Here is a 22,780-nt window from a genome sequence, read left to right on the forward strand (position 1 = left end):
GAGCAGCAGGTGACCTTCTCATCAGAGCTACCTGCTGAATTGGATACTCAGAGCCGGAGACCAGGTGGATTCACTGTCCGGGCATCCCAACATCTTTGGCCAGCACAGTCCAGCTCTGATAGTTACAGACTGGCGGTCTTTGAGAAAGTTCGCCTCTACAGCTCTAAGTTCCCAAAAGATTCAGGTTTGCTGGACAGACAGACATTCAAGCTGGTTCTTATATTATTCAAATGGATGTTCCACTCTCTAATAGAAATAATAATGCAGAAAAGGCAGGAGAGTTCAGTTAACAGTTCTGTTTTGTAATAGGGAAAAAACAGACAATGTCACCATATTATCATATGATGGTTAAATACTTTCCCTTCTACCAGTGACTAAAGACGATATTCAGCAGCAGCTCCTGAAATTAAACATTCCCCGGGCATCCAATAGTTTTAAAAGAGACTGCCAAGGAACTGTTTGAATCATCAGTGTTGTTTCGATAAGTCTTAGAACGCCGGGGAAGTTCCAGAAGTCTGGAAGAAAGCTAACGTTGTGCCAATATTTAAAACGGGTAGACAGGATGACCTGGGTAATTATAGGCCTATCAGCCTGACATAGATCCCAGGCGAACTAATGGAATGGCTGATATGGGACTGACTAAAAAGAATTAAAGGAGAGTACTGTAATTAATGACCATCAACATGCGTTTATGGAAAATAGACCTTGTCAAACTAACTTGATATCTGTTTTGATGAGATTAAACATTTGGCTCTAAAGGCATTGATGGAATACACTTCGGCCTTGTCTACACTAATGAGTTTTGTCCGCAAAAGTTATGGCACTTTAATTAAAGCGCTTTAATTAAAACCGCTGTTGCATGTCCACACTAGCTCCTTGTGTCGGCAGGGTGCATCCACACTAACAGCTCTTGCATGGACACAGAGAGCAGTGCATTGTGGTAGCTATCCCACTGTGCAACTGGCCGCAGGGTGCTTTGGGAAGGGTTTGCAATGCCTCATGGGGCAGGTATAGCGTCACATGATGCAGGTTGCTCCTCCCATCCTTCCAGGGGCATCCAAGTAGATTGTCAGCCGCTTTTCAACTGAAATGCGGGGGGGGGGGAGAGTGGTGTGTCTGGGGCGGGGGAGACAGCAGGCTGACTGATCTATCCTGAGGCAGGGTGAGGGAGACTCCCGCCCACCCACCCACCCCCACATCAGCCCCTGGCTCTCCTTGGCACACTGGTCTCTCCTGAAGCAGCCCGCTCTGCCTGCCTGTGATTCTGTGATTGGTTCTGTGATTCCCTCCAAGTTCTCCCACAGCCGCCTCATCTGCGGGGAGCAGCATCCAGAGCGGCTCTGGGAGCTCTCCATGATGAGGAATGTCAGAGCATTGCAGCAGTCCCGTCCCTCCCCCCCGCAGTCTGCCTGCCGCTGTGCTCCCGTGCAGGGCACAACAGGAGCCTTCCATGATTTGCTCTTTGTTCCCCAAAGGGAGCAGCGCACTCAGCTGTCAGATACTTCCCGGAACTCGGAAAGGGGAGGGGCGCATGGCTGCAGGGCAGCAGAGATCAAACCAGTGAGCAGAGCGGTCACGGCAGGCATTGTGGGATACTGGGGGAAGCCAGTTCTGTCGACAAAACAAACAGCAGAGACGGCACTGACGCTCTGTTGCTTTAACTTTGCTGCAAAAAGCTTTATGCCTCTTAGAATCATAGAATCATAGAATATCAGAGTTGGAAGGGACCTCAAGAGGTCATCTAGTCCAACCCCCTGCTCAAAGCAGGACCAATTCCCAGCTAAATCATCCCAGCCAGGGCTTTGTCAAGCCGGGCCTTAAAAACCTCCAAGGAAGGAGACTCCACCACCTCCCTAGGTAACGCATTCCAGTGCTTCACCATCCTCCTAGTGAAATAGTGTTTCCTAATATCCAACCTGGACCTCCCCCACTGCAACTCTTGTTGTGGTGGTTTTATTTTGTCGGCAAAACAGCAGAGTTTTGCCGCCAAAAGTAGCTTTGTAGTGTGTGCACCTCCCCTGTTCGTAGTGTAGCGCAGACAAGGCCTCAGACTTCTGTAAAAACAACAAGGAGTCTGGTGGCACCTTAAAGACTAACAGATCTGTGCCACCAGACTCCTTGTTGTTTTTGTAGATACAGACTAACACGGCTACCCCCTGATACTAGACTTCTGTAAGGCATTTGACTTGCTACCATGTGACATTTTCATTAAGAAACCAGAACGGGCCAAAATAAACATGACACACATCCAATGGATTCAAAACTGGATGACAGATAGGCCTCAAAGAGTAACTCTAAAAGGGGGATGACTTTGTTGCCCGTGGGGTCCTGCAGAAATCAGGAATGATCATTCTGAGAGGGCTTAGGAGTCTTAATTCAGTAGTACTTGAAAACTATCTGAGATCACCAGATGGGAAGTGCTATAGGACACTTCTGTGCTGTAACCGCTGTCTATCATACAGACCAATATTATTTCATTGTTTCCATCTGCTCCACTGTCCGTCTGTTTCCATCTGTTGTCTCTTGTCTCACACTCAGATTGGAAGCTCTTTGCAGCAGGAACTGGCTTTCTGTGCTGTGTTTGTACAGGGCCTACCACAATGGGGGCCTGGCTGATGCCTGGGGCCGCTAGGTACCACAGTAGCACAAATAGTCAATAGTATAGACAACTTGTAGGGCCACCTCAAATAATAAGTAATAACATCAAAGTGGAATCCGTTATCTATTATTATCTGTTGCTAAACCAGTCTAACTTGCAGACGCAAATCATTTGAAATCCGTATGCTCCATGCTGCTCACATTCCAGCCAGGCACTGTCTGCCCCAAACAAGAACGATTATGCCTCTGTTTTCAATCCGAGAAATCAAATCATTTGGCATATTTACCAAGCAATCACTCAGGAAGGCTTTGGTCTGCCTGGCAGGAATGAACTAATTAGCCAGGCTCACTGCATAGCTGGTGCTGGCTTCATTATGAAAGTCCTGTAAGTATGCAATGCGATTCAGACAGTCCATTTCACAGCTCTTTTGTAATACTGCAAATAATCCTGACATCTGCAACTCAGCATTAAGGTTAATGAGGTCTGACAGGTCCATGCTGACACACCTTTCACTGTAAATTAATAACACAGCTTCTCTGAGAGAACGTCAGCTCCCCAAGACTCTCTCTCTCTCCCCACTCTTCTGTTTCTGGCAAACGCTAATGCCAGCTCACTGCAAGGGAAAGGCCCTTTGATTATAAGAAGTGTCCTATAGGTTTGTAACATCTTTAACATTTCAGGATAGCTGCTGAGGGGGATGCACCAATGCTGCAGTTTTAATGGAGAGCATTTCACCACTTACAACGGAAGACACAAACGAGCACAAGGTTGCTGCGGACTTTGCTTTGCACAACAACAGTGGGATGCGCCGAAACAAGCAAAGTGCACATCACTGGGCAATGCAGGCATTCCTCCACGTTTTCACTGGGCGGACCACATTTCGACACTCAGATTGTCTCATAGACACTTTCCCTCTCATCCACCGCCCCATAACATCCCTGTGACAACCACGTGCCTGTCAACCTGAAAACATCACAGTAGGGAAACAGTGAATGGATTTTGAGTTTCTTTTAATGCAGGTTAGCCGCTGGGAGCCAGCACCATGTGACCAGCTGGTTCTCCGAGTGCTCTGCTGTCCATAGTTCCACACTTTGAGAACCTCTGTTGTGAATCGAATGGGCTGCTCCCTTGGGCAAGTGACTTGGCCTTTTTTGATCTCAGCCAGGCCAGGCAGAGAACTGGGGAAAAATCAGGCCCTGCCTGGAAACACAATGAGAGGCAACAGAGTGCCAGGGAGTGGGCACTGGAGTGGTTCAGGAGACCTACGTTCTGTTCCCACCTCTGCTGCTGACCTGAGCAAGTCTCTCACCATTTGGCTGTCTTGCCTAAGGTGCATTAGAGATCATTCTGCACTTGTTCTGAGGCCAGGGCCCTTGCCTCCTCTCATAGACCAAAAGCGACCACCAGATCATCTCAGCTGACCTCCGATCACAGCCCACCAACACCGCCCTCCCAACACCTGCACACTAAAGCCAACACCCAAAATGAGATGAAAGTTTTACCGCTCTTCAGATTTCTGCTTCTACAACTGCCCAATGGTACTTGATATTAATATGGAATCTTGTTCTCCTGTAGTTCAAACCCCAGGGCTTCCCAGTGCCCAGATTTACATGTTAACCATGTACTGCCTTGTATCTTTGTAAAGGAAAAAAATCTGGCATATAGTTCATCACAGAAAGCACACGGCATCGAGTTTTCTTCTTTTCGTTATTTGTTGCTAAATTATGCCAGTGAAGTCAATCCATCCTTATTAAAATGATTATGGCAAGACCCCAGTTGGAGTAATTTGACGGCTGCTGCACACTTTACCATCACAACGACACCGTTCTTGGCAGCTTCCGCCAAAGAGTGTCAGAAAAAAGGCTTAGAATGGGGGGTAATTACAGTATTATTCAACTTAACTGGAAGCCAAAAGGAGTCCCTTTAAGAGAGAGCAGGAGAGAGCATGTGTTCAAAGGAGAGCGGAATGGAAGTCCACTCATTCCTTTCTGGAGCCCGTGTATATTCTTCATCTCCTAGAGGAACAGCAAGTGCCCACGTTCAGTTCTGATGCCCACCCACAGCTCCGCAGGCATCATTTCTGCAGGACAAATGGAACAACATGACATTCCTAATTCAAAGGTCTCTCCCTCCTTGCGGGATGAAGAGGAATTAAAGGGCCTGTGTCCAGATTTTGACTTCAGGCCAGGTTAAATCCTGAGTAACTCCCCTCAAATTACTCCAGATACACATCAGTGTATCTGAGCTCAGAATCTAGGACCAGCAATGAGAGCCTCTCCTTATCTTTCCTTGTGAAGAATGACAAGAGCCGGTAAGAGCAGGGCTCCCCAGTGGCAAACCACTCGATCCATCACCCTTTCCAGACTCCTGAATGACAGAAGATAATAATAACACTTTGCTCTTCTATAGTGCTCGTCCTCTGTGGATCTCCAAGCACTTTACAAAGGAAGGTGAATATCTTTAACTCCAGTTTACCGATGGGGAGCAGAAAAATTAAGAGATTTACCTCAGGTCAGCAGCATGAACAGAACCCAGGACCCCTGATTCCCAGTCTAGTGCACTATGCACTGGACTAGAAGATTAACTGGGGCTTTAGGAAAGCCAGTAAGCGGGGGTTCCAGGGCTCATCAAACCCTCCCCGCATCTCCTCTTTTATGGCTCAAAGTTGCCCAGCACTCGTACGAGGAACGTGGGGGGAGGCGAAGCTTGGAAAAGAGAAAGAGGCCAGGCAAAGTTGATGGGAAGAATATAAAGTTCCCCTTTCTTTATAGCAGAAGGACACAGAATGGCTGCTTGAAGTGGCCCTACATTTACCATATAGTGCACCACAGGACCTAGAGGGTGTGAGTCTAAAACCAAGCTATTGTCCCGTCATAGTTCACTCTTACTGCAGGAGTCGGCTTCCCCTGTCTCAGAGAAGGGGTGTGGGTAGTATGGGAGTTGTCCCTAACACTGGAGCCTAAGTCTGGCCACCTTGAGAGCACAATGTGTGCCACGCCTCTTGGCACAAGCGTTCCCCCAAATAAACCCCAGCAATTTCTCTGGAAACAATCTCAGTTAAGAGAGCAGCCCAGCCCCTCTGTGCCTGGGATGCCCCTTCCGGAGCATCTCTCCTCATTGAACTCCTCCCTGCAGCCAGAAGCAAGAGGTGCTGGAGCTCTTGCCAGAGAGCTCATAGTCATCCACAGCTGGGGAAGTCCGGATAGTTCAGAGACACCTCTGAACATTGCAGGAAAGCATCAGAGCCCAGCCAAAGCCAAGCTCTCAGACTCGTGAGGTACATTGGCTCCCCAGCCTGGGTCTCACTATTCACTTTGGGCTACAAACATCAGCATGAATTGAGCATGAGAAGAGGAGAGCACAGTGTTCCCAGCTGCTGTGATCACCAGGGATGAAATGCACCCTCCCGGTAAGCCCACAGAGTGCATTTCACCCAAAGAGGTGGGCACGAAGCTCTGGGAAATGCAAATGCTTCCAGCCAGGCACTTTCCCTGTTTCCATGTTGTACCTGCCCATCCATTTTCATTAACTTCCGTTTCCGACAGCGGCGCAGTTATTACTTACATCTCCTGGCGGACTCCTGGGCCAGCTCCAGCCGGTAAATGGAGAGACGGTTCACACCTCCGCAGATGTTGCTCTTCTCTCCCTTGCACTCCATGTTACATTCAGACTCGCTCACATTTAAGGCCTGGATTTTGTGTCCACAGTAACATTCTGCACCGAACTCCAACCCGGCGTACAAGTAACCCCTGGAGGTAGAAACCACAGTCAGAGCAGCATCCCTTACACAGTGAAACAACAGAGCCTGGCCCAGGTAAACCTACTGGAAGTCAGTAGAGGATCTGACCCCCTGAGTTCTTGCACCTGCCAGAGGGGACGGTTCAAAACCCTAATGAGATCAGTGGTGGGCGAGCAGTTCAAGGCGCTGGGAATGTCAATGTTCCCCAGTGCGGGACGTGTTTAATCTGGAAAGGGTTGAGGTTCCTCAGAGCCCGCCGCACGAGACAGACGTGGTGGAAAGTCTCTCCTGCATAAATTCTCCCCTCCGCTCCACACAGTGGGTTGCAACTCTGATCCCTAGCTGTTGCTATCGGCCGAATCCTGAGTGGTGCTGACCTCTCCTGCTCACATTAGCAGGTCTCAAGATTTGGCCCTGTGTGTGCAGATTTCCCACGATTATCTGCAGCAGCCCTGGTTATGCACAGAGAGTTTCACGTGCAGATCTGCAAGGGGAATTTCGCTCAATAGCTGGTGGATTTTCCTTCCAAGTACTCTTGGGCTCTTCCCCGACACAGACCACAGGGGGAAGAGAAATGTGCCCATCACAGGCACATCCCATTCCCGGTGGCCCTGGGGAGCGCACTGCCCTGGCAGGTCAATGCTTGTCAAATCAAGAGGAGCTGCACTCAAAATAGGTGATGCAAAAACAGTTGCACATTTTGGAAACCTTTATTAAGGCTAGTTTGACTTTCCTAAGCCTGGTCCTAACCTCTCTGATTTCAATGCGCTTTGGATCAGGCTCTCAATGGTGAACAACAGGTGCTGGGGAGAACACTCTGGATAATCTCTACCAGGAAGCCCCAAGTCACATCTGTTAACTCAGGCATCCAGATTGCACCAGGTGAGCCATTTAAACTGACCAGTGCACTATTTATCCAGTATTTAGCGAAACCAGACATGATTCTGATCTCACTTCAACAGGTGCAAATCAGGAGTAATTCCTTTAAGGAAACAGAGTTACACCAGCGTCACCTGGGGGTGAGATCAGAATCAGCCCCGTTGAATCAGAAGCAGGCCAGCCTGGAATCCATTGCTTGGCTGTTGCGTCAGTTAAGCTGGTACACTGATTAAGATACTGATAAGAACATAAGAACGGCCATGCTGGGTCAGACCAATGTTCCATCTAGCCCAGTGTCCTGTCTTCCAACAGTGGCCAATGCCAGGTGCCCCAGAGGGAATGAACAGAACAGGGTAATTATCGAGTGATCCATCCCCTGTCGTCCAATCCCGGCTTGTGGCATTATCTGGATTCTGCTGCATTTAGAATTCTCCATAACAATTCAGCCACTCTAGAGTCAATCTAAATTGCTCCAAGTACTGGGCACAACGGGAGATCAGCTTGCCGCGAGCCATTTCAGGGTTCTGGTTGCCACAGCAGTCATGTTACAGCTAAAGTTCTCTGAACAAGAGTGTGTTTGATTTTTTTGGATGTGTGTGTCCATTGCTGATGATTTACTAGACACCAGCTGGAAGGAGCATCACTTTAAAAGAAAAAGTGCTTAGTGCATCTTATAGATCATAAAGCAAGAGACAGCAACATTACTTACAGGCAAAAAGGACATTATATGTGTTGCGGGTGAAATAACAAGACTTTCCAGGGCCTCAGAGTCAGAAAGCTCCGCTAGTTGATACCGATTGGGTTTGAAACGAAGAGATTGCAACATTATCTGAACCAGGAGTGGGCTTGAAAACTGAACATAGAGATGAACCCCCTTTGCCTTTAGAGACAAGGGTCAGAGCTTGCCATGGAAAATCGACTAGCACTAGGGGTGACACGGGTTCTCCAGGCAGATGCCAGTCATGCCGCAATTCTGCTGAGTAAGAGAGCTGCTGGGCAAACTCTCAGATTATTTTATTATTATCATTAGTTGTTGAATAGCAGGGCTGAGCTCAATGCTAGAGAAGATCCCCACACCTGGGACTTTACAATCCAAATAATCTTGTGGTGTACTGTGTGGCAACTCAGTCAAGAGACACACTTTCACTTATCCAGTCACGTTGGTGCTTAGCAGTCAGCCAGCAGCTACACATGTGCAACATCGCATGCACACGAACCTGCAGCTGCATTTGTCATCTGCAAACACCTGTGCGTGTACCAACGCTGCATGCATCTTTTCAATTGTCTAACAGCTGCCCGGGGGTAAACCTTAGCATTTGCACCCACGAACCCAACAGGAGGCAATGTTCCTTTCTAAGGTGCAGATGCTAACACTTGTAGACTCCCAGGCTGTGTAAAGGGCACACAGAAGCATTAGATGTTTTAGCAGGTGTTTGCCCCTGCAAAGGGCAGGCACAAGTCTGTGCCCATCCAGCCGGGTACTTGCACAACAGGCAGTGAGCTAGAGGTCCAGCTACAGCTTTATCCCTGCATGTCCAATATAGTTTGGACCAATGGGTGATCATTCAGTTCCTATTCTGTCTCCCGCCCTGCTGATGTGGCCGTTGCAAGGAAAGATTGCAGGGAGGAGCCGGGGATCAGCGAGCAGGACTCCACTTGCTGTATCAATGGCTGCACTAATGGAAAAGCTCAAGAATGTCACAGACATGTGTAGGCTCCGCGTGCTGGGCTTTGGCCTCTCGACTTTACAGAAGACACAGGAGTGAGAATGTCTGCTATGGAGCCTAGAGGAGGGATTATCTGGCAATACACAGACCCTCTTCAGTGCATTTCAAAGGCCCAGCAATGGAGGAGCTGGTGCGTGGAACGCTGAGTGGCTGGTGGAATGTTTAGAAGCAGCAAATTGTTTCCAAATGCCTTTCCTCGCTCTGTGTTAATGCATCCCTCCAGCTTTACATTCAGACAGGCACCTAGACAGCGCTTAGCTTAAAGTTCCGGTCAAAGGCATCACGGAAGGCGCCCCCGTGTCTACTGATACTCGGATGTGAGCGTTTAGGGTTCAACCCCCCCTTCCCCATTATAGACTCCCTGGGTGACCTTGAATAAGGTCAGATTTTTAAAGCAATGCAAGCGTTTAAAGATGAAGATAGGTCCCTAGTGGGATTTCAATAATTGGTTTCAATGGGCATTAGGTGCCTACTCTCTGTATCTTTAGATGCTCCAATTCCTTTAAAAATCTGGCACTTAAGATCTCTGGGCCTCAGTTGACGTCTGAAAAATGGGGCTAATGACACTTCCTTACCTCATCAGGGTGCTGGGAGGGTAAATATGTGTGAGATGCGCAGATATTATGGTAATCAAGGCAACGGAATCACATTATATGTCTGGGACGATGCTCGGGGCGGAAGAGCTTTTCCAGGCCACATATGTAATAAAAGGTTTCAGATGTTCATTCACCTGGAGATCACTGTATTTTCCCCACCCTCTCCCCAAAACAAAAAGGGATTCCGGGGTGAGCGGCAATTACTGCTATTCAAAGGCCACACCGAGCAGCCTGGAAAGATGCCGGCTGTCTCATGTGAAACCACGTCACTAGCCTGTGTCTTGTGACTTGCAGCTTGGCCCACGGTGCAGTCGTTGCACTAAAGGTGTATTCTCCAGGCCTGGAGATTGGGTCCCGGTTGGTTCTCGTGCTGTGTAAAGGGGAACTCTGTGCAGAGGGCCAACGCGCGGCCTGTACAGCACTATACCCTGGGCTGAGGGCGTATGTGGCATTGAAGGGCTTGCTGCACAGGGTGAATTTCATCCAAAGCAAATGGGCCTAAAACCAGGGTAGTTTGGGGAGGCTGGAAAATCTGGTCAGTGGGTTTTGGTTTTGTCAGTGGGTGGAGCTCAGCGAAAGGGCCTCAGGCTCCCCTCTAATCAGGACAGCATTTTCATCCCAAATGAGAAACATCAACTGCCCTGGCCTTTTCCTGGTGAGAAAAATAGGATCTTTTAAAACATCCCAGGGGGCGGGGGGGGGGGGTTAAGGGGGGGGGGGGGGGAGAGACAGAAGGAAAATGGCCAAGAAACTGGAGTGCTTGAGCCGACAAGAGAGAGACGCTGCTGATGTGCTGAAATTAATGAAGACGCTGTGTTCATTTACCACCCTACCGTTCGGCACAGTTGTCCTGGCAACGGAACACTGTCATCTTTTTGTAGTCGAAGAAGGACACGCCACGCAGCGCCCGACGGCGAGTGTTGTCCACGTAGCAACCAATGTATTTTGCTGGGGAAAAGAAAGAGAAGAAGAATTCGGCTTGTTACGAGACTCCCAATGTCTCCCTCTCTCTCCGAATCCGAGCCTCTGGCTAAATATTATTTTTCACCTCTTCAACATGAGTTAGTTCAGCTGGCCTAGAAATGCAAGTCAAGGGGAGGGAGAGGGGGAGCAGGAATCCATCAGCGAAGCACCCCCGTAGGTGCAAGGAATGAATACACAGGCAAATAAAGCAGGTTCCCGAGAAGGAAGGGAAACAAAATGAGTTTTTCAGAACCCTGGAAGGCCAAATGCTTAACTCATTCGCTTGTTTAACTCCAGTCGCTGCACATCCGCAAAGGAACCATCACTAAAGAAACAGCCCCTAGTTCAGTGGGAGGTTCTGCTCGCCTCAGCAGCATTGGGCTTGGGGAAGGGGCTAAGGGGGTTGAATTTGGGGAGGTAATTTGCAATGTTGGGAAGCTGAGAATGCAGCGGCTAGAAACACAATCCAGACGGGGCCTGGTTCATGGCTGCGTTACTCTGGTTCCCGGCCGGCAGAACGCCATGGCCATTAGAGCCCTCCCAGCTGTGCAATCAGAACTTCTAAGCTGGGTTCTGGAGACAAACCTCCGTGCACAACCCAGAATCCTGCTACTTGCTGTGCATCCTGGCTCCATCCAGGGATGGGCCCAGGGGGCTAAACATCCCAAGCCCAGTGCTGGTTCTCTCGATGCCATCCCACCCTGGGCATCCCCACAACCATTGCCACACGCAAAGTCCTCTCCGCGGGCCTGATCCAGAGCCCTGGAATTCAGTGGAAAGATTTGCTTTGCCTTCAGTGGGCTTGGGATCAGGTCCTGTATCATCATGTTGTGACTAAGGGCCAGACTGGGGCAGAATAACTCCCAAGACTGTCCAGTGTGCATAGGGAGTGCACCCCTGCTCCCCGCTCCACAGACGTGGCCAAGCTGCACCCACCAAACCTTCTCCTTGCCTCTATGAGGGCAGGAAACATGACTGGGGCTTAGGGTTGCCAGCTGTCCGGTTTTTGATTGGAAAGTCCAGTCGAAAGGGAACCTATACAGTGTCCAGTCAGATGTACTGACCGGACACCAAAAGTCTGGTTACCGCGGGTGGGGGCGTACTGGGTCATCAACCCGTACCAGCCCCTGCTCAACTGGGACGGCCCCCTGCCTGCATCTCGTGGGTAGGCAGGCTGTGTGTCAGGGGCTGCAGCTCCCATCCCAGCCCCGGAGCAGAGGGAGGCCAACTGGCGAGGGGAGGGAGGTGGAGAGGATCGAGCGACGAGGAAGGGTGAGAGGGGAGAGCAGTGAGTGACGGGGAGGAATGGAGAGAAGTGAGCAGGGGCGTGGCCTTGGGGAAGAGGCAAATCAGGGGCAGGGCTTCGGGAAGAGGCGGGACCAGGGGAGGTTCTGGCGCTCCTGCTGTGTCCAGTTTTCAGAAATTAGAAAGTTGGCAACCCTACTGGAGCTGCTCCTTATAAGTGGAGGATGTAGGAAGACTCCTTATCCCTCCCCCTACACACACACACACACACACACACACGTGCACACACACAAACCACGGACCAGGCGCAGTGCAACCCTAAATGGTTACCTGCTGTTTGTTTCAATAGAGATGATTCCACTGCTAGTGGGGTGACGGGCACTACACTAGATGGGTAGCACAGAGAACTGCAGGCGTTGCCATTTCACAGCCGTTGGCTTCTCTTTCTGAACGAACTTTTCTTCCCTTTGAGGTTTTGGGGACAAGTTCCCCTTTCCATCTGCAGAATCCCAGCCCTGTGCACGGTCATTAACATCTCGGCTGTTTTCTCTGCTGTGGTTCAGCGTTAGATTTCCCCCTCTCATTCTCTTTCAGGGGTCAGCTTCTGGGGGAGGGGGCAGGCAAAGGGCAATTGACTGGCAGGCTCTGCTGCTTGGCTGCTGTGATTTGCGCTGCTCAGGATTGCCAAGAAATGGGATGTCTTCACACACTGCCCGACATGAGCCGCGTAGCTCTGTCCATCTTTTCCCTTGTTCGGAAGTTCTCCTTGCTGTCCTCTCCTCTTCCCTGCTCCTTTCAGGTCAGGAATTACCTTGCTCACAGAGTTTAATGACAGAACATTGCCTGGCTCCAAATCACTCAGCGGGTTTTCCTTCCTCTGATTATGTAGCTCAATGCTTTGCCAGCCAGCCGAAGGTGCACCCTGCAGGCAAAGGGAAAGGGGTCTACCTCCAAGACGCACCACGGAAATAGGTGAGGGTGTGATAATAGTAGGCCTCATTCCACCACCCCCCTCAAGTGTGCTCGTGTAAACCAGGAGTAGCTCCATTATCGTCCATGGAAGTATTAGTGTACGTGAGAGGAGAATCAGGCTACGGCCTGTGTCCCAGGATGAACCACAGAAACAGGGCCAGTGGCAGGTGGATGCAACGCCTGGGATGTGTAGCTCCCGATGCAGAACAGGAATAGGCAGGGGACATGAACACAGAGTGGGCAGTCCCAGCTGAGCTACACTTGGTGCAAGAACAGAGAGGCAGCAAAGGCAGCTTCATACATTGTGGCACCTCCCTCTGTCCTTGGCCTGGCCCCCAGCATAAGTTAGATCAGCCTCAAGGCTGCTCTAAATTACACTCAACTTCAACAGCCCCTATTCTATTCTATTCTATTCTATTCTATATCTAAGCTTGGAAGGATTCGATTTTTATTGGTCAATGTCAGTCAATGCTGATTTTACCAAGCACACGCAAACCGATGCAAAATATCTCCATTGATAATCATCGACATTTACAGAGAGGCAAAGTAAAAAAAAAATGCTGCTTGAGAACTTAGAGTTTGATTTAAGGACTTTTACTTGGTATATTTTGACAGGGGATGTTGACAATTTGTGTTTTAATTCTTCTACAGCTTTAACTTTTTTCAATTTCCATGTCTGTTGTCATTAAATAATTATTGTCTGACCCACCCCCAATTTCCTGTGAAAATTTAAATAGATCAAAATTGTATGTGCAACTGTTAATATTTAAATGGATAAAAAAGCCTTACAAATAAACATCAATATTATTCTTTGAAATTATATTTAAAAAATTGAATCTATAGAGGTTCTTGTACTGCATTCACCTCTGTAGTGTCTGAGAGCCGGCCAGTAGAAAATACCTTGCAGCAGCTGAGACTAGCCAAAGCAGAGAAGTGCTCCAGCGATAGCCCCTAGGGCAGAGGGTAAAGAGGTGGACAATGTCAGGCTGGCTATGTAAATTGGACACAACCTGAGCAAGCCCTATGCTCAGGTATTTCCCAGTGGAAAGCCCCTTTGGATTAATGCTGCCGGAATGGTGTGAAGGGGCCAAAGGGCTACACACAATTGAGCTTTGGTTCCTTATTCCAGGCACAACGTGAGGATGGGTGTGAAGACGGGTCCTGTATCCCAAGGTTCGGCCTGGGGCACATAGCCAGGTGCTGTCTCTTCCTTGTGGGTTCGCAGATCATGCCACAGCTATACAGGTAGAGCAGGACACTTTCCAGTATTTGCATTCTCTCTCCTCTATTTCCCCACATTTTCACCCATTTCTATGGGCAAGCCTGTGGCTACGGGATTCAATTCTGGCTCTGAACAGTAAGTGTGAATTTTGGAGAGTCTAGGGCAAGCCCTTTGCCTGAAGAGGGCACTTCCAGTAGCTGCAGGCAAAGCTAATTGTGGGTGTTTCGGCTCACCTTATCTTTATTGCTCCCCGCTCTTTACTCTCTCTAGCAGCCTGATAGCACTATCTATCAGGGGACGAATTCTCTTTTTACCTATCAGCTAACAATATCCCAGGTCATTCAGAGCAAAGGCTCCTTGTATTTGCAGAGTGAACAGTTGTTTCAGGGCTAATTCAGACAAACCATAAGCTATATAGTATATAATTAGCACAGTCCTTTCAAGGACTTGCCTTACATTAAAAAAAAAAAATACGGCAACCAAGGCCAGGAAGATGGCTCAATCCATCATGTTTAGCACCAGTCAGTTGATTCTCCGCATTCCAGATTGAGGCAGAATACCTAGCACTTCAAGTGAGAGAGCCGAGACAACCCGGCAGAGATGCTTAGGAAATGAGTGCCAGCAGGCACGGCGAATACTTGGAATCAGATGGTGAGGCTGGGGCGGGTCCCCCACCTACTGTGCACAAGTCCCATCAGCACCACAGAGCTACAGCAGATAAATCACAGAGTGCAGGTGTAACCCTCTGGTGAGCATGTGTCAAAGGACCCCCACTGTGCTGCTCGGCAGAAGAAATGCACCGTTACAGCCCCAATGGCTGCAACAAGCCTGGCTTTTTTAGCTCAGGCTTTTAGCACTGGAGGTCGCCAGTTCAATTCCCGGCCTGTCAGCTAAGATGGCAGCCGTCACACATGCTTGGGCAAAGACGTCTTTGGAACAAAGTCATCAGTGCTAACAACGAAAGACCCCCCCCACCTCCCCCCACTGATGGCAGCAGGCTTGGCATTAAACCCAGGTTTTACCCCATCAAAGTCAACAGAAGTCTTTGCCTCAGCAAGGACTGAGTAAAAACCCACTCAGGTCTTCGGGATTTGGCCCTGCCTGTTGGTTTCAAATGCTGCGCTGTGCAACTTAAATCTTGCACCCACAAAAAGATCCGTCCATTGGTTTTCGATTTGCATGTAAAAACTACATGATTTCCCTGATGGAAAAGCAGCAATTCTTAAAATTACAGTAAAGTCATCATATTTTTTCATAAGTTTACGCATAAACCATGGCTAACTTTAGAACGGAAGTCTCACCAGTAGAAAAAATGCTCTTACCAGAAGGGCTTGGAAGAAGAAAAACGGGACAAGAGGATAGAATGGTGGTGAATCAAATGAATTTTAAAATACTGAAGAAAGGTCAGATTCTGAACAAGGATATAAATCAGCACCGGCCTACTGACGTTCGTGCAGCTGTGCTGAGCTACATCAACTGAGGATCTGGCCCCGACTGTAGGAAGCAGCTTTCCACATCAAGGGCTGAGCTGGCAATACATTGCGAGGAGAAACTGAGGCACCTCTCGGTCTTTGCTTTTTATTTTTATTGGTGCAGTTGATTGTCACCAGATCTGCTGGCTCAGCCTCTCGAGGAGGACGTTGTGCGCTGGGCAAAAGGGTGACATTAACCTGGTTGCTGGGTGACGTTTCCTGTAAGGGGGCATTTGCTTCCTAGTCTTTTTTACCTTGAGTTAACGGATTGCCGCTTAGCTCAGGGCCGTTTGCGCCTTGGTAGAAGCAGGTGTGGACACTCTCCAGACGTTTGTTCCAGGATACAAACGTGTGTGTTTTACACGAGGCTTGGGGAGGGAACAGGGAAAGGCAACGTGCTTGGCGCTCCATCTTGCACGCCGCAGAGAATCACAGAGATGCTCGAGGGCCTAATGCACAAGGAAGGAAGCCCACTCCATCTTTCACTCTGCAACATGGAGCTCTTCAGAAACAGGGCCTGGAGCCCAGGAGTTTCTAAAGTGTAAGGAAGTCAGGCCCGGAATTCTGTTAGGTGGGGCTTTCTGTTCTCATGCATCCCTACAACAATCTCTAGGCGACAAGATATATCCTGAAGTGTGAGGTCTGATTCCCCCTAGCCTAGCATGCACAAGGACAAATGCTAGCAATGGACATAAAGTTACCTAGGCCTTCTTAAAATACAGCCACAGCATTTGTCTCTGACCTCCTGTGGCCGGAGATGTATTTGCTTTTCTTTGTTCTAAAGGCAAGAAGTGGCTTGGGCAGGTGGAGAAGCTGGAGGCAGCTGGACCAGGCAGATAGGAAAGGTCAGAATTATTGGACAATGCAAAAGGAAGTGGGAGACACACGGGGCCAGGGAGAGAGAAAGGAGAGCAGGAGCAAATCTGCAGTAGGCCGAGTAATCTCTGTGCTAGCAGCATCATGCACATCCTGTTCTTGCTGCATCATGCAGTGACAATCCAGGGCTTATGATGCTCTTAAAGGAATGTCAGGTTGGTCAAGCCCAACAAAGGAAATTTGCTCCCGGCTACAAGCCATTGTTCGTGAGCAAATATTTCCCCCCTCCAAGACTTTAATTAAATGTTTACATTGGTTTTAAGTTATGATGAGCAGAAAAGCATTAGATACTTTATGTATCTTGTGCATCATCCTGCAAACCCGGATTCATATGAAGAACTTTACTCATGAATGAAGCCAATAGGCTACTCATCTGAGTAAAGTTATGCAGGACTGGGGCCTGGATGATATTGTACAAAGGCAACATGTTCCAGTTGGGCAGGGCACTATCCCTAGTGTGAACAAGGGGACAAGTTTCCAAAGGGATGTTATTCCAACCTCTCATTCTACAGCCAGGGGTTTTGTTCACAATTATTTTTTACAGCCAACTCTGCACATGGAATCCTGTGTGCAAGTGTATTTAGTCACTGTAGGCGTAATCAAAGGAAGACAGTTTCTGTCCCAGGCATTAGACACCTTTTATGAAAAGCTACGTGGCACACAGCACATTTGTGAAGGTGGCTGTGTATTGTCACATCTATCCTTACAAACACGGGCATGCTTCAGTGGAAGTGGAGGAGCATTTGATCAAGCCCACAGGCTTGCAGCATTTAATCAAGAAGTCCTAGTTACTCTTCCATCTGTGTAAAGGTTGGTACTTCCAGCTCAGGATTTATATGGGTCATGAATAATGCATTGTGGGGACCATTACACTTGCCTGCACACCTCATAGATTCCAAATAATGAGGCTGCCGAAGGTCTGGGTGTCTCTCTCGGGGTTGCATATCTGCTGCATTAATCACCAAAGAGAAGCCCACGGCGTAGCTTTATGTAGCACCATGGAAAGGGAGGGAGGAAAGAGAGCATGAGCTAGTGGCCATCACAAACACGGGGGAGCTCTGGATTCCACAGGGAAGGTGGGTAGAGTATGATAATCCGGCCATTAAGTGGGTTGCCAGCTGCCATATCCTTTAGGAAATAAAGCTGGATTCTGCAAAGGGGCCTAAAGGCATGAGATGCCCAACTCCTCTTGAGCTGGTGCCTAACTCCCTTGGGACCCTTGGAGAACCCCACCTCAGAAACTCTGCTCCCCAAAAGCAGAGCTGTCTCCAAGTTGGAAACAAGGAGGAGGAGGAATTTGTATGATAGTAACATCTAGAGGTCTCAACTGAGCTCCGTGCTTACATATCATGCGAGGGAGTCACTGCCCCAAAGAGCTTACATCTGAAGAGACAAGACCCAGACAAAGAACAGGAGGGGAAAGTGAAGTGAAGCCATTTGCCCAAGGGCCATGCATCCGAGCAAGGAACAGAAGACAGGTGTCCTGACTTCCAGCCCAGTGCCCCCCCACTGGACCACGCTGCCCCCCACAGGAAAAGTGATAATCTGTCAGCGCTGGTCACGCCTGACAATAAAACATGGCCGACTTTGGAGGAGGCCCAGCGTGTAGACTCCTGGGTAGCTCACAGGCAGCATCCGTGCAGGTGCGTCAGTGAAAAGCCAGACTGCTCGGCATGCAAACTAGCATATAACGTAGTGCCTAATGTCTGGGCCACCATCAGACTCCTGACAAATGTCAATCATTCCCCACACTGACTAGGCAACTGGCGAAGGAATAATGGAGTCGGAAGGAGCTTAATGTGGCTCAAGTACACATGGGAGAGCGGCGAGAGGCAATATAGCTCGGAGAACATCTGCACACTGCACCTGCAGCGCCGTTGCTTTCTCTTTTAAGTCGAGCTGTTCAGCAAAACATCCTGTTTGTTTGTTTGCCTTTTAAAAATATGCTCTGAGTATAACGTGCCTCAGACACGATGGTGCAGAGAGCTGCAAGCCGTCTAGGAGAGGTACTTAAAGCAGAAGAAGAATCAATACAGATAGCAGACAAGATGTGGGAGCCTTACACCGAGGAGGTTTTCTTTTCCCTACCAAAGGGATTAAACTCAAGTCCTTTCTGTTCTGCTTCTCGATTCTTCACTAAGATCTATAGGGCAGTATTTCTCAAGAAGGCCTTTAATACAGGAGCAGAAGAGATACCATATGTGCATGTAGTCTTGCCTCAGTAATGGCCAATATCCAGAGGACAGCAAAAAAATAAAGTGTATCTGACGATGTTCAGTGCTGTGTTTGATTGTTGTTTTGGGGCGGGTGAATTGCATCCTGGCTTCCACACCCCATCTGCTGTGAAGTGTGCCAGGGATCAAACACACAATCATGGCTGCATGCAGGAGCTGAAAATGTTAAGGGTGGTCTTGAAATTAACCAGACCAGCTTTGACAACTCCTTCGCCGGGAAGTCCACACACTGACTACCTGCTGTCTACTTAAACCTGTTTCTGCTTGTTCTGAATGTACTGCTTTTTAACGTCAGGACAGGCTAGAAGGGGCTTTCAGGTTCTCAGGAGATGTCCTTTGTCTGAGTCCATGAAATCTCTCCATGCTACCTTTCAATGGGAGAGGCCAGCACCTCTCACAGTTACCCACGCTTTTTGTGTTTCCCTTTTCTTTCCTCTAGAGAGTTGTTGATTTGCATTTGAAACCTGTTCATGAATCAAATAACAGTGCAAGCAGCTGCTATTGGCAAAAATAGAAAGATGTGCCTACAGATGTATTTTATTTGGCAGTGAGGTCAACACAAACCTCATCCCACTATAAAAGTGCACAAGGGATAGCTTTCTCCTTTGTCTGGTGCATGTCGGTCTGGAGAAAGGGACCGGGTTGTCAGACTGAAGTCCTCTGTTTAGTCACCAAAAAGGTACATCAACAAAGCAAGCTTTCCCCCATGCGGTCCTCCTAATATACTGATTCCTGACCCTGGGGAAAGGGTGGATTTCAGTCTGAATGGCCCATTCAAGTCCTTGACTTCTCTGTGGGCCTATTTTGTACCAAATGAGGGGGTCATTTTTGTGGTCATCTGCCTATAAGGAACTTAATGGACATAATACAACTCCTTTCCCCTGGGTCAGAAACCAGACTGGATAATAGCTTCTGATCATTACAGACCACGGTCACATTCAAACCTGCAATGTGGAAGTTAGACTTCTTATGCCAATACAGATCCGCGGAGCCAGGAAGTCACCCAGAACGTACTATCTTTTAAAAAACAATAAGGCAGCTAGCATGCCATGTGTCTTTCTTTCTGTCATGCATTTTTATGCAGCTGAAGAACTGAGCGGGAGTTAATTTCGGTTCCGTCCATAGGAAATTATAGTTACAATACCAGTAAGTTGGGGGAAAAGTCTGCAAAGCGGGGACAAAAACGACACTGAGCTAATTTTAACAGGCAGAAAATGAGGCTGCAGCACTGGGACAATTACCATTTGGTTTGAAGCTCAGCAGAGACCTTGGTGCCTTCGCCTCGTCTGTCTGGCATCCATGAGTGCTGCATGCTGAACCCATCACGATACAGTTTCATTGCAGTCACAATGCTGCATTCCGCCAACTCCGAGCATCTCAATATGAGCCGCTTGTTCACGGCAGGGTGTCATGGGGAAAGCTGCTTGAAATGGCGGATGGGACAATACGCAGTTCCCTAACACAGTCATTGCAGCCTCGGGGAGCTCACACAGAGTTGCTAGAGCTGGGTCACAGATTGGTGTATCCTCAACGAGGGATTTCTCAGATCTGCCAGAAGTGTATTTTCTGTCGCTACGCCATCTCTCCTGTCGAAAGGCAGAGTGAAATAGGACGGCACTATCACAGCATGACCTCTGCCTTCTGAGATGAACAGCAGTGCTCCCACACACATAGACAGGGCCCTGGGTGTAATGAACACTAAATTCCGTCTGAATACAGACTGCATTCGGGGAGCATCTCCTGCTTCCGGTATTGTTGGAACGGTTGAAAACTGCTTGGGGAAAGCATTGCTTTGAGTCGCTGTAGAAGTGATAGAGTCAATCTTCTATTAGGCCTGAACTGGCTGTGGGGAAATCTGTAAGAGACTTGGCACCTGCAAACACTTACTTCAAAGAAATGATCTTTTTGCTCTCTCTTTTTATTTTATTGATGTATTTCACAAAACCTTTACTTTCCCAAGGCTGGCGAATCAATATATTTCATGGAAATGTACCAATTGTCCCAGATCTTTGTCTAATAATAACGGATGGATTCACATATTTTAAATTAAGTTGAAAGAGAAACCTTTATTTGAAAGGAACAAAAAGTTTTAATGGCCAAAATGTAAATTTGTCTGTCACTTTAATGGAGGTGGAGGTCCTGAGATGGTGTAGATAGAAAACCACATTTCATGTCCAAAGCATGATATAGGGGAGAAAATAGGCTGCAATACGGCAGACATTTTTAATGGCGAGAGTAATGAACCATTGGAACAATTTACCAAGGGTCGTGGTGGATTCTCCATCACTGGCCATTTTTAAATCAAGACTGGATGTTCTTCTAAAAGATCTACTCTGGGAATCATTTTGGGCAGTTCTCTGGTCTGTGTTACACAGAAGATCAGATGGGATGATCACAACGGTCCCTTCTGGCCTTGGAATCTACAAATCTTGCACTCAATCATGTAAATTGCCAGTAGGATCAGAATCAGGCCAGCCTAGGTGATGGAGTGATATCTGCAAAATCGCACATGCATCAGAACTGCTACGGCGATGCCAGGAAGGCCCCAGGATCAGGGGATCGTGAAGGTGCCTTAAAGTAACCTTTCTGCTCTGTTCCTGAGATGCAGCTATTTCTCCTTGACCGCAGGTCAGCATCTGGTCCTGTGTGTCTCTAAGGTGAGCTACACCGCAGGTTGCAATTCAAACATGCCTTAGAAAGCTTTTCAAAGAAGGGTTCTCACCCCCAACATTTTTATATTTAAAAGACACAGTATCCTACAAGAATGGACCCTACAACTTGTGATGTTGTTACCACAGTGGTCTGAGTCATGACTGTACAGCACTAAAGTATTTTTTTTCTATCCCCAGACAAAGATGAGATTAAGATAGTGTGAAAAGGTTAAAAGTATGTATCCGTAAAGTCAGCGTGAACATGTGCCAAGGATGTTGAAATAGTCTCAAAACGAAGTATTACAAACTCAGGACATTTAGAGTGCAAGAAATCCAAGCACATAAGGAAAACCCAGTTAAAGCACCCAAACAACCTTAACTCTGCCCCATAATGAGGCCATGTGGGGAGAAACAGCATGAAAAAAAATCTAGTGTGCCTTTAAAAATCTGGAACCACATATACTAAAATGCCTTTATCATCACTGTGTGGTTACTGCATTGGGTCAGTACAGGGCAGAGTTAAGATTGTTCTAGGACAAAGAACAGTAGGAGGTGGGAATAGAGTTGAATACATAATTCATAAGAAATGGTTTATTGGACAAATTTAGCCTTTTTCAAAGTGATCTGCAAGCAAATAAGAATTGCCTTAAACATATTCATTATTGGAAATGATCTAACATTTTGAAAACTCTGTGGATTGATTATGAACAGGCTTCTGATGGTATTCAATATGCACCCTATAAGCTAGTCATGTTGGCTAGTCACGATTGGTCAGATAAGTCAAGTCACATATATTGCTTATGGTCTCTGATTGGATGCTTCTTGGTTGTGACAGGTGTATTTTTTCTGTTCCCTGATTGGATGAGCTGTGTGCTAACATGCACACCTGAGAAATTAGGTTTCCAGGAACAGCCACACATGGAAACTTGACACCTGTTTCCCGCACGCATTCATGCCAGCAAAACTCGGTCTCTCCGTTGTTAGTGGGACTGGGAAAGAGTACGCAGAACAGGGCGAACGTGGCTGGGGTGGATTCATTTAAACATTCAGAGGAATAGTCAGGGAAAATATATTGCACTATTCAGCCAGCTCTAATTATGAATGAGAATATTGTTGAAGACTAGGGAAGCTCTGGTACTCAGGTAATACATTGTGCACCAGTTACCCGAGCCAGTCAAAATTAAAGCAGGCAGGCACCCATGCTAGAAGCTTTGTCTGGGGTATTGTATCACCACTAATAAGTGTGGCCGACATAATTCTCATTGCCTTCGACTTTTCTTTTCTAATCAGAGACAAAATACATGCTCTGCTGAAAAGCTACATTGCAGATGAGAGTCACGTGACATGTTTGTTCAGCGAACTGAGCCTACAGTCATTTCTTGGGCTGATTTTTTTTTTTAAAGGAAGAAAAAAAGCAATTTCCCAAGTGCTGGGTGGGTAGTCAGCTATTAGGTAATCTGTTAATGTAACGTTTATTAATCTGTTTTGACGGGTGATGTGCAGTTTACTGATTAGGACAGGAGTCGCCCGAGGCACACAACTCTGAACGTATCTCCGATTTGCTCTTGAATGCGCAGAAGTCAAATGGTTTCTTTGAAACACGTT

General features: G+C 47.9%; 1 protein-coding gene across 1 annotated transcript in view; it reads right to left on the reverse strand.

Annotated features, from left to right (window-relative positions):
* The window catches only part of WSCD2 (WSC domain containing 2), an 87,704-nt gene that overhangs the window by 43,302 nt on the left and 21,622 nt on the right, over nucleotides 1-22,780 (reverse strand). The window contains exons 3-4 of the mRNA XM_034791360.1: nucleotides 10,374-10,488; nucleotides 6,164-6,348 (exon numbers count right to left, since the gene is read on the reverse strand). Of these exons, the coding sequence (XP_034647251.1) occupies nucleotides 6,164-6,348; nucleotides 10,374-10,488 (300 nt within the window). The remainder of the gene's footprint in view (nucleotides 1-6,163; nucleotides 6,349-10,373; nucleotides 10,489-22,780) is intronic.

This window comes from Trachemys scripta, chromosome 15, assembly GCF_013100865.1.
Source record: "Trachemys scripta elegans isolate TJP31775 chromosome 15, CAS_Tse_1.0, whole genome shotgun sequence".
NCBI lineage: Eukaryota > Metazoa > Chordata > Testudines > Emydidae > Trachemys > Trachemys scripta.